Raw genomic sequence first — 15,015 nt, 5'->3', positions numbered from 1 at the left:
ATAAGAGAGCACTCGTCTCTCAAGCTACAGAGACCCTTCTATAGAGGTTTTCACCCTCTCTCCCACCGAACCCAGCCACGCCGCCCAAGATGCGTCCCGAAGTCGAGCAAGAGCTTGCTCACACCCTCCTAGTCGAGCTTCTCGCCTACCAGTTCGCCTCGCCAGTGAGATGGATCGAAACACAAGATGTCTTCCTGGCTGAGAAGACGGCCGAGCGGATCGTCGAGGTCGGCCCCGCAGATACCCTTGGAGTGATGGCCAAGCGAACCCTTGCATCCAAGTACGAGGCGTTTGACGCCGCAAAGTCGGTTCAAAGACAAATCCTGTGCTACAACAAGGACGCAAAAGAGATCTACTACGACGTAGACCCGATTGAGGAAGAGCCGGAGCCTGCAGCTGAAAGCTCCAGCTCCAGCGGCGGAGCTGCTCCCGCTGCCGCCTCTTCATCTGCCGCACCCGCAGCGGCTGCCCCAGCTCCGGCGAGCGCCGGCCCAGCTGCGTCTGTTCCAGATGCTCCCGTCCAAGCTCTTGATATCGTCAGAGCCTTAATAGCGCAGAAGCTCAAGAAGCCGTTCCTTGAGATCCCCTTGAGCAAAGCAATCAAGGACCTTGTTAGTGGTAAGTGATCTCTGCGGTACACCCTCCCAAAGTCTTACCTACACGTTGCTGACTTTCTCAAACAGGCAAGTCTACTCTACAGAACGAAATCCTCGGTGATCTGGGCAAGGAGTTTGGCTCAACACCTGAGAAACCCGAGGATACACCACTTGACGAACTCGGTGCTGTTATGCAGGCGACGTTTAATGGCCAGCTTGGTAAACAATCATTAGCCTTAATTGCCCGACTCGTTTCTTCCAAGATGCCAGGAGGTTTCAACATCACATCTGCTCGCAAGTATCTCGAGACACGATGGGGTCTTGGCCCTGGACGACAGGATGGTGCTCTACTGCTGGCCATTACCATGGAGCCTTCAGCACGTCTGGGCGCTGAGAACGACGCCAAGGCATTCCTTGATGATGTCGCGCAAAAGTATGCTACCAATGCTGGCATCAGCCTGTCCACTGCCGCAGCGGCCGGCCCCTGCTGCCGGAGGCGGTGGTGGCATGATGATGGACCTCGCAGCCATCGACGCTCTTACCAAGGACCAGCGTGCGCTGTTCAAGCAACAGCTTGAGCTCCTGGCGAGATACCTGAAAATGGATCTCCGCGCCGGCGAAAAGGCCGCACAGGTATCACAAGAGTCTTCGAAGGTTTTGCAAGCCCAGCTCGATCTCTGGTCGGCCGAGCACGGTGACTTCTACGCCGCTGGTATCGAGCCTGTCTTCAGCCCTCTGAAGGCTCGCACATACGACTCTGCCTGGAACTGGGCACGCCAAGATGCTCTTCACATGTTCTATGACATTATCTTCGGAAGACTTCAGGTTGTCGACCGCGAGATCGTCAGTCAATGCATCCGCATCATGAGCAAGTCGAATCCCCTGCTGCTTGAGTTCATGCAGTATCACATTGACAACTGCCCCACTGAGCGTGGCGAGACCTACAAGCTTGCCAAGGAGCTCGGCCAACAGCTCATTGAGAACTGCAGAGACGTCTTGAATGTCTCTCCTGTTTATAAAGATGTTGCTGTCCCCACTGGCCCGCGCACCACCGTTGACAACCACGGCAACATCAAGTACGAGGAAGTTCCCCGACCTAGTTGCCGCAAGCTTGAACACTATGTCAAGCAAATGGCCGATGGCGGAAAGCTTACAGAATATGGCAACCGCTCACGGGTGCAACATGACTTCACCCGTCTCGTCAAACTGATTAAGGCCCAGCAGACCATGGCCAAGACAGCTCAGACTGAGATCAAATCACTGACCAACAACCTCCGCCAGTCCTTAGCAATGAATGAGAGTCAGATCCTGCCTAGAGAGAATGGCAAGTCTGCTGGCCTTGCCAAGAGGAGCGGTATGAAGGCAACCACCGCGGCTTCCACCAACAAGGGCAAAACCGAGACCATTCCTTTCCTGCACCTCAAGAGCTTTGATGAGCTCACTGGCTGGGAATATGACAGAAAACTCACCAAGGTTTTCCTGGACTGCTTGGAAGTTGCCGCCAAGGACGGTGTCAGTTATGAGGGCAAATACGTACTCATGACTGGTGCCGGTGCCGGTTCGATCGGTGCCGAAGTCTTGCAAGGCCTCATCAGCGGTGGCGCCAAGGTTATCGTTACCACCAGTCGCTTCTCTCGTGAAGTTACGGAGTATTACCAGGCCATGTATGCAAAGTTCGGTGCTCGAGGTTCTCAGTTGGTCGTTGTGCCTTTCAACCAAGGTAGCAAGCAGGATGTGGAAGCTCTCGTCGACTACATCTATGACACCAAGAAGGGTCTTGGCTGGGATCTCGACTACATTGTCCCCTTCGCCGCCATTTCTGAGCAGGGCCGCCAGATTGACAACATTGACTCCAAATCGGAACTCGCACATCGTATCATGTTGACCAACCTCTTGCGCTTGCTTGGCTGTGTGAAGGCCCAGAAGATCGAGAGGGGCTTCGAAACTCGACCTGCTCAGGTTGTCCTGCCCTTGTCGCCAAACCATGGCACGTTTGGAAGCGATGGTCTATACTCCGAGTCCAAGCTTGGTCTTGAGACCCTGTTCAACCGATGGCGATCCGAGGATTGGGCCAGCTACCTCACCATTTGCGGTGCTGTCATCGGCTGGACTCGCGGTACGGGTCTTATGTCTGGCAACAACGTTGTTGCTGAGAGCGTCGAGCTGGAAGGGGCGCGCACTTTCTCCCAGCAGGAAATGGCTTTCAACCTGCTTGGCCTCATGTCCCCCCAGATTGTCGATCTCTGCCAGCACCAGCCTGTCTTTGCTGACCTCAACGGCGGCCTTCAATTCCTGAAGAAGCTCAACAAGCTGATGGGCCGGGAGCGCGCCAGCATCACCAGTACTAGTGAAGTACGACGCGCCGTGACAAAGGAGACGGCCATCGAGAACAAGATTGTCAATGGTGATGAGAGCGAAGCCCTCTACAAGAAGAAGGTCATCGAGCCACGCGCCAACCTGAAGTTTGACTTCCCGAACCTGCCAGACTGGAAGCAAGATGTGGCTCCCCTCCATGATAAGCTGAAGGGGATGGTCGATCTTGACAAGGTCGTTGTCGTTACCGGTTTCGCTGAGGTTGGCCCATGGGGTAACTCGCGAACCAGATGGGAGATGGAGGCTTACGGAGAGTTCTCCCTCGAGGGCTGTGTTGAGATGGCTTGGATTATGGGTCTCATCAAGAACCACAATGGTCCCGTTAAGGGCAAGCAATACTCAGGCTGGGTTGATGCCAAGTCCGGTGAGCCTGTCGATGACAAGGACATCAAGCAGAAGTACGAGAAGCACATTCTGGAGCACTCTGGTATTCGTCTCATTGAGCCTGAACTCTTCGATGGATATGACCCCAACAACAAGGAACTCCTCCATGAGGTCGTCATTGAGGAGGACCTTGAGCCATTCGAGTCTTCGAAGGAGACCGCTGAGGAGTTCAAGCGCCAGCATGGTGACAAGGCTGAAATCTTCGAGATTCCGGACAGTGGTGAGTACATTGTTCGCATGCGAAAGGGTGCCACACTCTGGATCCCCAAGGCTCTTCGCTTCGATCGTCTCGTCGCTGGTCAAATCCCCACCGGCTGGGATGCCAAGAAGTATGGTGTCCCCGAGGACATTATCTCTCAGGTCGATCCCGTCACCCTCTTCGTCCTTGTCTCAGTCGCTGAGGCTCTTCTCTCATCCGGTATCACCGACCCCTACGAATTCTACAAGTATGTCCACACTTCTGAAGTGGGTAACTGCATTGGTTCGGGTATGGGTGGTGCGGGTGCTCTGCGTGGCATGCACCGTGACCGCTTCCTGGACAAGCCCGTTCAGAATGATATTCTCCAGGAGTCCTTCATCAACACCATGTCTGCGTGGGTCAACATGTTGCTTCTGTCGTCCTCCGGTCCCATCAAGACTCCCGTCGGTGCTTGCGCTACTGCGGTAGAGTCGGTTGACATTGGTTACGAGACAATCATGGAAGGCAAGGCACGTGTGTGCCTTGTTGGTGGCTTCGATGATTTCGGCGAGGAGGGATCCTACGAATTCGCCAACATGAAGGCAACCAGCAATGCTGTCGATGAGTTTGCCCACGGCCGTACACCCCAAGAGATGTCGCGTCCTACCACCACTACCCGTAACGGATTCATGGAGTCTCAAGGTTCTGGTGTCCAGATCATCATGACTGCCCAGCTCGCCCTTGACATGGGTGTGCCCATCTATGGTATCCTGGCTCTCACGACCACTGCCAGCGACAAGATTGGACGTTCCGTTCCCGCTCCTGGCCAAGGTGTCCTCACTACTGCCCGCGAGACCGCTCGCAAATTCCCTTCGCCCCTGCTTGATATCGAATACCGCCGTAGACAGATTCAGCAGCGCAAGAACCAGATCCAAGACAGAAAGGAGTGGGAGATGCAGTACATTCAGCAGGAGGTTGAGGCCATGAAGTCTGCAGGCGAGCCATTCGATGAGAAGGAGTACCTGGAAAGTCGAGTCCAGCACATCGAGAAGGAAGCCATCCGTGAAGAGAAGGAGGCACTCCGAAGCTTCGGCAACAACTTCTGGAAACAAGACACCAGCATCGCTCCTCTTCGTGGAGCCTTGGCTACCTGGGGTCTTACCATTGATGACCTGGATGTTGCCTCGTTCCATGGCACTTCCACCAAGGCCAACGACAAGAACGAGTCTTCCGTCATTTGCCAGCAACTTCGCCATCTTGGCCGCAAGAAGGGCAACGCCGTTCTTGGTATCTTCCAGAAGTACCTCACGGGTCATCCCAAGGGTGCCGCTGGTGCTTGGATGATGAACGGATGTTTGCAAGTTCTCAACACTGGATTGGTTCCTGGCAACCGAAATGCCGATAACGTTGACCCAATCATGGAGCAATTTGATCTGATTGTTTACCCAAGCCGCAGCATTCAGACAGACGGCGTCAAGGCTTTCTCCGTTACTTCGTTCGGTTTCGGACAGAAGGGCGCCCAAGCCATTGGTATCCACCCCCGATACCTGTACGCCACCCTGGACGAAGCAACGTATGATGCCTACTGCAAGAAGCTTGCCGCGCGCCAGAAGAAGACCTACCGCCACTTCCACAACGGCATGATCAACAACTCGCTGTTCCAGGCCAAGGCCCACGCTCCTTACACCGAAGACCAGCTCAGCTCCGTGCTTCTCAACCCCGAAGCTCGCGTTTCCGAGGACAAGAAGTCTGCGGGACTAGTGTTTGCGGCAGACTTTGCCAAGAAGGCGGCAGTTGCTGCCCAGACCTCGGTGTCGAAGAGCACAACGCAGGCACTTACAGAGACCATGGCCCGTACTCTCCCGATGAACAAGGGTCAGAAACACGGTGTTGATGTTGAGGATATTTCAGCCATCAACATTGACAACGAGACCTTTGTCGAGCGCAACTTCACCGAGCAGGAAATTGCATACTGCCGCAAATCACCCAGCCCGCAAAGCTCCTTTGCCGGTCGCTGGAGTGCAAAGGAGGCTGTGTTCAAGAGTCTGGGTGTTCGCAGCCAGGGTGGAGGTGCAGCCCTGAAGGATATCGAGGTGCTTCCCAATGAGAACGGTGTTCCGACCGTCACTGTAAGTTGAGCCTTTGCTGTCCCATTTTCTGATCAATCATGCTAACCAGTTGTTCACAGCTGCACGGGGATGCCAAATCTGCCGCCGAGAAGGCCGGTGTCAAGGAGGTGGTTGTTTCCATTTCCCACACAGACCTGCAAGCAATTGCTGTGTCGGTAGCTTCTTTCTAAGCATCATGGTGTAACGCTTCATGTGAATGTATATATTAGGCTTGACGGCGCGGGTGTTTGTTGATTGTGGACATGATTTTTATTTCACAGTCTCATGTGTAATTACATCCATTACCGACGATAGACGAGCAATGATAGGAAGTGGGGAGGGACAGATCAGGGGTAGAGGATGTTATTAGAAGTTTGCTGGAGGCGTCTGCGCTTCAGCATGTCTTTAACGCGACTGTTGTGCAGTCCAATGGCACACGCCAAGAGCAGTTATAGAAGATTTTGACCTGCACCGACGCTTATTCGCCTTGTGCCTCGGCTTCGTGCGTAATGGGCTAAAAGGCGATGCCATCTCCACCACGGCTCGGCAACCTCGTACAGGCATAGGTCCGCTTTCATCCACTTGCTGGTCAGTGATGGCGGCCCGTTCTGTATCTGATCCGGCGAAGGTTCCATGTCCGATCTGACAGAGAGACAACGCTAATGAATGCACGATGAAAAGCTTGATCCACGGCTCATCCCGATGCCACCGAGCCCTTGCTCAGTTGTATTGGTACCTGTGTGCCCCTGATGCTAATGTCGGGGTGCCCCATGTGCTAATCCAGATCCGTGGATCCTGCGTGGGGAGAGGGCGAGCATGGATCTGTGGATGTTGCACTATGAGCATGTGATCATGGGTCGATGCGCCCCCTGGTTTGGTCGCGGTGCGTCAAAGCACCCTTAAGCACATTGTCCTCTTCCTTGTCTGGGAGGTTTCTGGCTGTCAAACACCGAATGTTGATGCTTAGCACAGGTATTGGCTGGTGATATTGGCTACTGTACAAGTTGCTCATTGCCAATCGGTCTCTGGGTCTTCGTATTGTGGTAAACGTACATGTTGTCGCTTGCTGAAAGTCAAGATACCCCCTGCTACGATGAACATTTTTCGAGCACAATGGCGATCAGGGCTCAGCATCCCCTGTACGCACTACCGTCAAAACCACGATCAATCAGATATTGAGGGTGCGGTTTCCTTTATGCTCGGACGTTTCTGTCATTTTCTTCCACTTTCAGTCAACAGTCGTAACTGTGAGTGTCTGCTTTTCACCGACGCGTTGCCTTCGGGACCCTGTCACCTGTTCCCCCTCCGGCTGTCATCCTCAGCCAAGATACGATGATGACTCGAAGGCTGTCAGAATGTCGCGTTGGCCCAATCAGTCTACTCTACCCAGAACATGGAACCACAGACCTTGTGACGCCAACTCCATTCTGTATGACAAAACTCGTATGCCGAGATTGATGGGTAGACCATTTTCCTGAGTGGTTCAAACAGTAAATATGTCAAGCGTTCTCTGCTTTGAATGTCCTGGATGGACTGTCACGCCCCATCGCCATGTGGTCCAGCATCAAATGTGATCCAAGTTCTCGTCCCGTGGTGTTTGGTATCTCCTTGCTTCATTGAAGACATTTAGCGTCGTCCCTTTCGTCGCGTATCTTCACGAGGGCGTACGCAAGTCCAATGGGATGGAAAACGATATTTACAGACGAGACGAAAGGGAACCTTTACAGACGGGACGGAATGGTTGTATTTCACAAATGCTTCTGGGTAGATTGTCGTGCCCGAAAGAAAAACAAAAAACGAAGCTATGATTCAGTCCAATCTAGCGCAGTAATGAGCCTTCTCCCTTTGTTTCCTTGGATACTGTCTCTCAACAATGGCCAGGGGCAATAGGGGCTGCAAACCAACTCTGCCCCTTGGCCAAGCCGATCGTTTGTCCCACATCGACAATATAAAACTATAGGCCAAGTAATCTTGAACATTGGGTTTGCAGGTTCTTGATATTCTTGGGTGTATCCTGGCCCGCCCTTTGCTATACGCCGAACAATGGCAAGTGAAACGAGTATGTAGTGCCCACGGATGGTATCGTCGGTGAGGCGTATCTGGATGCCTAGTTCCGGGCTCGTGTGAAATTTAATGCAGTCGTTTCGTCGGCACAGCTGGGTCTCTTGCATCAGAGGATGCTCGCAAATATCGGCCGTAAGTCTTGCATTTGGTTGGGGGGAGGTTTCTCGCAGTCGAGATTCGATCCTCTATTTCCTTTGGTTAGTTACTTTCAAATAATGAGAAACCAAGTTGCTGCAATTTTTGCAAACCTTTGCCACACCGAAGGTCGCCTTGGCAAGGAAGTCAGAAGCAGGTATGAAGCCAGCTTTTGCAACATTTTCGAGACTGCGGACACGAAAAGTGCACATCGATTCGGGTTGCATCCTCTCGTCGGTATTACAAATAAATTTACACGCTTCTGTATCTTGAGCCCCGGAAAACGCTACTCGGACAATCAACCACTTTTCTAAAGGCAACCCACCACCAAGACTCCCTTTGCTGAGGACGGGGAGATGCCTTTGCCCGACTTTTCCTTGGCCACGTGCATTCCCAATTCCTTCTAGACCTTTCAGGTCGGAAGCCTAGGTACCCAAGTAGCAAACGCTTGAATATTTCCAATAGACTCGAAGTACATTGGCGAATGATTGAAGGTTGGTCAAGGTACCACAAATTCGTTCTTGCTGACCCATGGAGGGGCTTTACCCCTATTCAGCCCTACCCTCGACATTCAAAAGATTAGTGAACCCAACCGTCTCGAATTTGCTACGAACTTGTTTATCGGTAGTACGGCACAGCTACTCGGTACGTACCCAAGGTCGAGAATCATACCAGTGATAGGACTTTTGCAATCTCGACAGCTTCAGGCGCCCCTGCCTGCTACGTGCCAAAGGATTGTACTCGGTGTCGGCAGACAAAATCAAATACACGAGATCAAGGTGTTCCGCGGTGTGGAATTGTACTACAACCGACCGCTACATGGAAACCGCTGTTCGAAGAAAATCTCGTTATTCATATCGTGAATGCAGATGTCATGTTTACGCCAGAATGGTCATAGTATTGGACGGTCATGGGATATCGATACGGCTCATGGAACTTACAAAGGGCCTTTTGCGTACTCTGTGTGCATCATGGTGAGCTGTACTACGTTCTATTAAATAACCGCCCAGCCCAGGGTGACTCTGAGTCCACTGCTATATATCAGACGGTCCACGTGGGAGACGCGTTAGGTGGGATTCTCAGGTATTCATCGATGCCATCCCATCTTTGCGGACCGTTAGGGAGTCATTTGAAGGCCAAAAAGAGTGGCCAAGTGACATTCAATGGCTGCAAGTCGAAGAGGAAGATCGAATGATCTTGCTACGGCTATTGAATATTGCCGCAGCCTGGCTGCAATTCCTGCACTATATAAATTCTCGTCGACCAGCATCTGTGAACGAATCCTCTCCATCAATACACACATCTGCTCACAAGAACCTACGAAGCAAAGATAGACATCACGACTATTGCATCTGCACCGCATCTGCGCAACCAGTGTAAGCGATTACCCCTGAATCGACATATACCTGCGACACAGTCATGGTATCCAGTGCTAACCTACAATCAAGTCTTCTAGAGGTATAAATATCGCCATCAATAACCATTACGAGCTTCCTTCTAGACTATATGTCAGTAAACTACTCTGAAAATCGTATGTTTAATACTACAACACATGCACATTGTCTTCGCACAAGTCGATCTCAGCATACCAAGAAATCCAAGTTTTATTACGTTCTGACTGAGCGGATCTAGATCAAGGTCAACAACAAGCTTTGATACGTCGAACAGCCAGCACGATGTCTTCCTCCAACGGTGCCCAGAATAACTTCACGTCCGTGAACAACTCGTCCCAGCAGCAATACGCTGCCCAGTCCCAAGCCCCTCACCAAGCCCAGGGTCAGCAGCAGCAACATGCCCAAGACCGACCAAACCCTAGCCGCCGCAAGCTCCCCACCCTCGGTCACGGATTGCTTCCCCTGGACGACGGCCTCTCGGTCCAGGAGTACGAGCGCCGCCGCATCCACAACAACACACAGGCCGAGGAGAACAAGCGGCTGAAGCGCCAACGCAACAACGATGCTGCCAGACGCAGCCGTCTGCGCCGCCTCAACCTCATCGATACCCTGACCGAGGAGAACCAGCGCCTGAAGGAGGAGAACGGCGCCCTGGTCCGCGAGCGTGACTACTGGAAGGGTATTGTCGACCGCATGCAAGGCCTCACGGTCGGCGGCGGTCATGCCCAGCAGACCCAGCAGGTCGACCGGCCTGTTCCCCAGCAGCACTCGACGCCATCGCAGGGCCTTGCGTACCCGGCCGCGCTGACACCTCAAACCGCCATGGCCTCCGCTGCTCTCCTCCAGCTGTCGGCGACTCCAGCCCCTCGGCAGCAGGCGCACACGTCCCGGGTTCCCGCCGCCCAGTCGCAGATGATGAGCCAGTTCCCCGCTCAGGCACGCGGCCCAGCCCCTGCTCGGGCTGGTACCACGACACGCACCTCGGCTGCTTCGGGTCGTGCCGGAAGCGGCTTCGCTGGCCCGTCCCGCCAGACGGCAGCGAGTTCCGCCGGTACGACCACGGCATCGGATATCGACGAGCTCTTCCTGCAGATTGCGGAGTACGACGAACATGTGCGGAACGAGCAGTCGGATGATCCCTTGGCGAACTTTGACTTCTCGACCGACTGATCGTGATGGTGGGTTTGTTCCAAGTCGCTGTAAGAAGGAAACGAAGCAGGAAATAACGAAGAGAAAAAGAAGAAAAAGAAGGTTCATGTGTTTTGCAGGCCAGCGGTGTCCGAGTGGTTGTCTGGAGACTCTTCCCAGCCTCCAGAGCAATAAGTCCTGCTGCCTCTTAGGCAATGCTAGTCAACTAGCGTATCGTTCTGCGTTGTCATTTGCCAATACGACTACATAATCAGGCCTCAGAGTTAGTTGCGAATTGTACTTAGTTCTTATTGTCAATACACCCAACATGATAAGTGTATCTCCCCTCGTGTCTGGGACACCAGGCTTGTTCTGGTTGTAAAGAGTGCGTGTCCCTTTGACCCCAGAACGTCGCCGAAGTATCGGGCGCCGAAGTGTATGTCGGACGCCGAAGTGTCGGAGGGCAAATAAAAAAAGAAATAAAGCGTCGCCGAGGCTAGCAAATGGGATTGTACTTACCATAGGAAAGTGAACATAGGAAAGTGAACGTAGGAAAATAAAGGTTCCAAGGTGGACGTCCGACTGTTGTACGCCCCTCCAAAGAGATAGGAAGGTGAGAATGTGATGAGAAGGAGGGAAAAAATATTTGTCTGGAGGGGGAGGGTGCGAGGTTTTATACCTGGGGGGAAAGCCATTCGAGACATGTGCGTGTGGCCTCGAAGAACACTCTTTGACATAATTTTCATGGCCATGATGCTTCGTCGATTTGAATGTTGCGATTATGATACCTGCCGTCCGGCGTTGAGCGCGGATGCATCATCGCCCGCCCCTGCGTCGTTCAAACGCCATCATCGGCACCATCACGGGATCTGCCCCAAAACAGCGCTAGGGCCGTCTTCGGCGCTGCAATTTTTCGACCCTTTCGCGTCTTCTTGAGACACGCCGTCGGTGCGTCGGTCAGAATTCGTAATATGTACCGTGGCAGCGGCTAAGTATCGTCGAATGCGGGCGTGGCGGACGACCGCGACCGATCTGAGAGGAGCACGCGTTCGGTGGGGCGTGAACGTCGCACGAGAGTGCCACGTCATAAGGGCACGGCGATCGTAACAGAACGACTTAAGAGGGTTTCTCGTTTGGGGTATTCTGTGTCGCACGAGTGACACAAGACGGGGGCGAGCTTGTCAAAAAGGAACGATCTTTGAGGATATCTCGTTCGGGAAACTTCACGTCGCACTTGTGGCTCATGAAGGGAACAAAGTGAGTAGAAAAGAACGATACTTGAGGATTTGTCGTTCGGTGACGAGTTAATATTGCACGAGTGGCATGGGACATGGTCACTATGGTTATATACTTACGACTTCAGAGATGTCGTTGGGCGAAGAACTCACATCGCCCGAGGGCCATGGGATAGGGGCATGGCGGCTGACAAGGAATGAGTTTCAAGGCGACGTCTTTGGTGAAGAGTTGAAACTGCTCGAGTGATGATATGGCCAACGCAAGGGACGACATTGGTGTGCGACGAATGATGGGACATGCGGAAGTTGTTACAGAAGTTGTCAGTGCAGATATGCAGCAATCTCGTTTGTTCTATTCACGATTCTCCTGTCTTACCCTTGACCTTTTGAATGAAGTCAGAAAGACGTGCTTGGCACTCCTCGAACGCCATTCGATAGGGTTTTCCATAATGACACGCGTCTCTCTCATCGAATGCTCGACCATTGCATGCTTGTGGGTCGGCACCTTTCTCCAATAGCCATTCGACAAAGTCCCAATCCTGACAGCCTTTGGCATGAGACAATGGAGTTGCTTTGAAACTAACGCCGATAGTCATGCTGCTTCGACGTCGGATGGCACCAGCCATGAACCTGTACCCGTCGATATCTTCCCCGTTCCTTAGCAAGTGCTCTGCCATCTCAAACCGGGCAGGATCAACAGCAGCACCTGTTGGGGGGTCGAATTCGATGAGGCAATGCAGCGCCCGTCCGTACTCGAGCTTCGCGCCGTGGGCCAGCAGGAGATCTACCGCCTCGATAGACCCGGAGCTTGGCAGCCATGTCGAGAATGTCTCCGCTCTTGCGCTGGACGGGCGCCAAGTGAGGAAAATAATGGAGTAACAGGGTGAGGGGACCCTTGCGGGCGATGGTTGGATCCGCCCCATGGTCAAGGAGGAGCTTCAATATGTTGATGTCCTGTACGCATTGCACATGGTGTAGAGCTACCTCCTGATGTGGCCCCAGGACCTGGTTGGGATGCCACCCATTGTCGAGGAAGAGTTGAAGAAGCTCAAGTAGTCTGGGACTACCGCTTGCGAATATGTTTTGTGTCACGCCATCAACCTTGTTCAAGTCTGTTTGGAAGATGGAATCAAGGTAGCGTGTCAGTTCGGCATTGGAGCAGCCGCTTGCGAAGAGGTTTGTTGTTGCGAGCCTCGTGATGGGCCTTCGCGTGCGTAGTTGTTGGTCTCCAAAGATGTATTTCGTGACGTTGGGGCACTTGCTATTCAGGATCATTTGCGACGCCTGGCCAGCAGCGTCGTATCGCTGGAAGACTCGGGTGTGGATCCTTGTGCTCCGCTCCTGCATCGGGTACCGCACAGTTTCGATCTGGAAAGCGTGCGCTGCCTTCTCCAGGCCGAACTGACGGTCGGCATGAGACGGATGGGCGTTCTCAATATAGTCGCGGACTTCAGGCAAGTTTCCAGCGGCACAGGCCAAGTAAAAGGCAAGTGATCCCTTATCCTGGTTGTACGCTGGCTGGCCTTGGATCAGATAGTCTGGCTGTGGCACTTTGGGAGGCAGTGGAGGAAGATCGGCATAGAGAGCTTCGATCCTGCGTATTTCCTCTTCCCGCATCAGCTGCTGTTTGTCCTCAATGAGTTTATACTTGAATGAGTTCGGCCTCGATGAACTACGGAACAACGACAATGAACCACAAGGGCACATTTTTGATGATGTCAACCAGCCCCGTGTTTTCGTCATGGCGCCACGCATCTTGCAACTTACGTCAAATGGAGATTTCAGCAACTCAGAAACGGCCGGCGGAAGCAGATTCAAGCACAACCGTCACGTCAATCGAATACTTGCTGAACTGAGGACTATATTCCCTAAGAACAACGAGCTTACCATTTCCACTGTCCAGTACTCCCCCAACAAAAGTGGGTGCATGTCGATACCACTGACGAGAATGGGAATGCCAAATTAAAAGAGGATATTGGCGATACCATGTTCAACTCGCACCGGGGTAAATTGCTCGTTCAATACCAACCGGCTCCGAAGAAATGTGATGACAACGCCAACATCGACGAGGCAGAGCAATCCAAAGCCATGTGGCGAGTCTGGTTTGAAGGACACGGTAGGTTACAGCAGTTCTATTGCCTTTTCGTTTCTTTATTATTTCTTCCTCTTTTGTTTTGCTTAAAAAAAGGAACCAGCAACACTCCGGCGCTTCGCGTCTCCTTGTTGCCAGTAAGTCGTAGCGAAGAGTACGGCCGTGTAGGCCAACACCCGTCACCAACACCCGTCACCAACACCCTCGTCATCGCCAGCACCCCTTAGCCCCTTCCCTCCATTGGCAGCGAGTCCTCGTCGACACCTAATCCTTCTCCTCTCGTCGACACCCCCTTCCATCTACTATGCTAGCACATCTCCCAACTACCTGAATTATCCCGACCAAACACAGCTCATCTAGCCCACACGGCCCCCTAGATTGATCCATGTGATCTCCTTTACCCCCTCAAAACTCTACTAGTACTATAGACGGCCCTTGGTTGAACCAAGTAACTGACCCTCGCAGACATTGGAGATAGACATGCCGAGTGGGTGCCAGCAGATCATCAACACCTGAAGCGGGACGAACGTAGCTGTCCTATTAAGGCACCCACTGGTACCGCCACTCCCACCACCCAAGGGCCAGCCCCTACGCCCACGGAAACCCAAACCGACCTGCCGCCGCCCCGCCGCCCCCGCCTTCTCCAAAGACATGCAACTTGCATCTTCACGAGTACGTTGAGGGACCCGAAGCTATATCTATTAAGGTGGACTACGACTTTTACGACGGGAGCGACAAGCCGAAACACTCAGGCCACTTTACCAGAGGCTGGAACGAAGAGTACCTTTGCCGACGGCCGAGACGGGACTCGCACACCCGATTTCCGTGACTGTGACCAACCAGCTGCCGCTAGGTGTATGGGATGAGGAATGTCCATCGTCCGAGCGTGAAGGAGGCGGCAGAAAGAGATGCGCCCGAACACAGTGGAAGACCTGAGTAATTCATCTCAAGTACGGCGAGACGGAGTGGCCTAGTACGGTTATTTCGAACCTTTTCAAGCAGGATCCCAATGTCTTGCCGAATTGCCAAGTCGGTGGCTGGGCCGAGAATGACGGGGGTGAGGTTAACAAGAATTCCCATCGGCAGATGGATTGTCGGTTTGCTTGCTAAGACAAGGGGGCTCGGAGCAATTAACATAATAATATGGTATTATGAAACTTGATGTTTTAGCTAGCATAAATGGTGTGGCTAGTGTATGTAGCTGGTGTATAACTATCTGGTGTAAGCTGGTGTAAGCTGGTGTAAGCTGGTGTAAGCTGATGTAAGCTGATGTAAGCTGGTGTAAGCTGGTGTAGCTTAGTTGTGAAAATCGTGGGATAACAGCATTA

At 52.9% G+C, this 15,015-nt stretch overlaps 4 protein-coding genes across 4 annotated transcripts; 3 read left to right on the top strand and 1 right to left on the bottom strand.

The window, feature by feature from the left end:
• Positions 1-89: 89 nt before the first annotated feature.
• PG997_008207 (fatty acid synthase subunit alpha) lies at positions 90-5,830 on the top strand (the record flags this gene model as incomplete). The annotated part of the gene is made up of 4 exons (XM_066812522.1): positions 90-618; positions 684-1,018; positions 1,071-5,660; positions 5,720-5,830. 4 exons carry the CDS (start codon positions 90-92, stop codon positions 5,828-5,830), a joined length of 5,565 nt encoding a protein of 1,854 aa, XP_066667864.1.
• Positions 5,831-9,514: 3,684 nt separating this feature from the next.
• PG997_008206 (uncharacterized protein) lies at positions 9,515-10,402 on the top strand (the record flags this gene model as incomplete). The annotated part of the gene is made up of 1 exon (XM_066812521.1): positions 9,515-10,402. The coding sequence occupies one exon, from the start codon at positions 9,515-9,517 to the stop codon at positions 10,400-10,402; it is 888 nt and encodes a 295-aa protein (XP_066667863.1).
• A 1,549-nt stretch (positions 10,403-11,951) lies between these two features.
• On the bottom strand, positions 11,952-13,302 carry PG997_008205 (uncharacterized protein; the record flags this gene model as incomplete). Its single annotated transcript, XM_066812520.1, has 2 exons — positions 11,952-12,353; positions 12,397-13,302. The coding sequence occupies 2 exons, from the start codon at positions 13,300-13,302 to the stop codon at positions 11,952-11,954; spliced, it is 1,308 nt and encodes a 435-aa protein (XP_066667862.1).
• A 34-nt stretch (positions 13,303-13,336) lies between these two features.
• Positions 13,337-14,553, top strand: PG997_008204 (uncharacterized protein; the record flags this gene model as incomplete). Its single annotated transcript, XM_066812519.1, has 3 exons — positions 13,337-13,514; positions 13,565-13,711; positions 14,153-14,553. The coding sequence occupies 3 exons, from the start codon at positions 13,337-13,339 to the stop codon at positions 14,551-14,553; spliced, it is 726 nt and encodes a 241-aa protein (XP_066667861.1).
• Positions 14,554-15,015: the final 462 nt, after the last annotated feature.

This window comes from Apiospora hydei (assembly GCF_038363865.1).
Source record: "Apiospora hydei strain CBS 114990 chromosome Unknown utg000006l_segment0_segment0, whole genome shotgun sequence".
Taxonomy (NCBI): Eukaryota; Fungi; Ascomycota; class Sordariomycetes; order Amphisphaeriales; family Apiosporaceae; genus Apiospora; species Apiospora hydei.
This window is presented reverse-complemented; position numbering and strand designations above follow the sequence as displayed.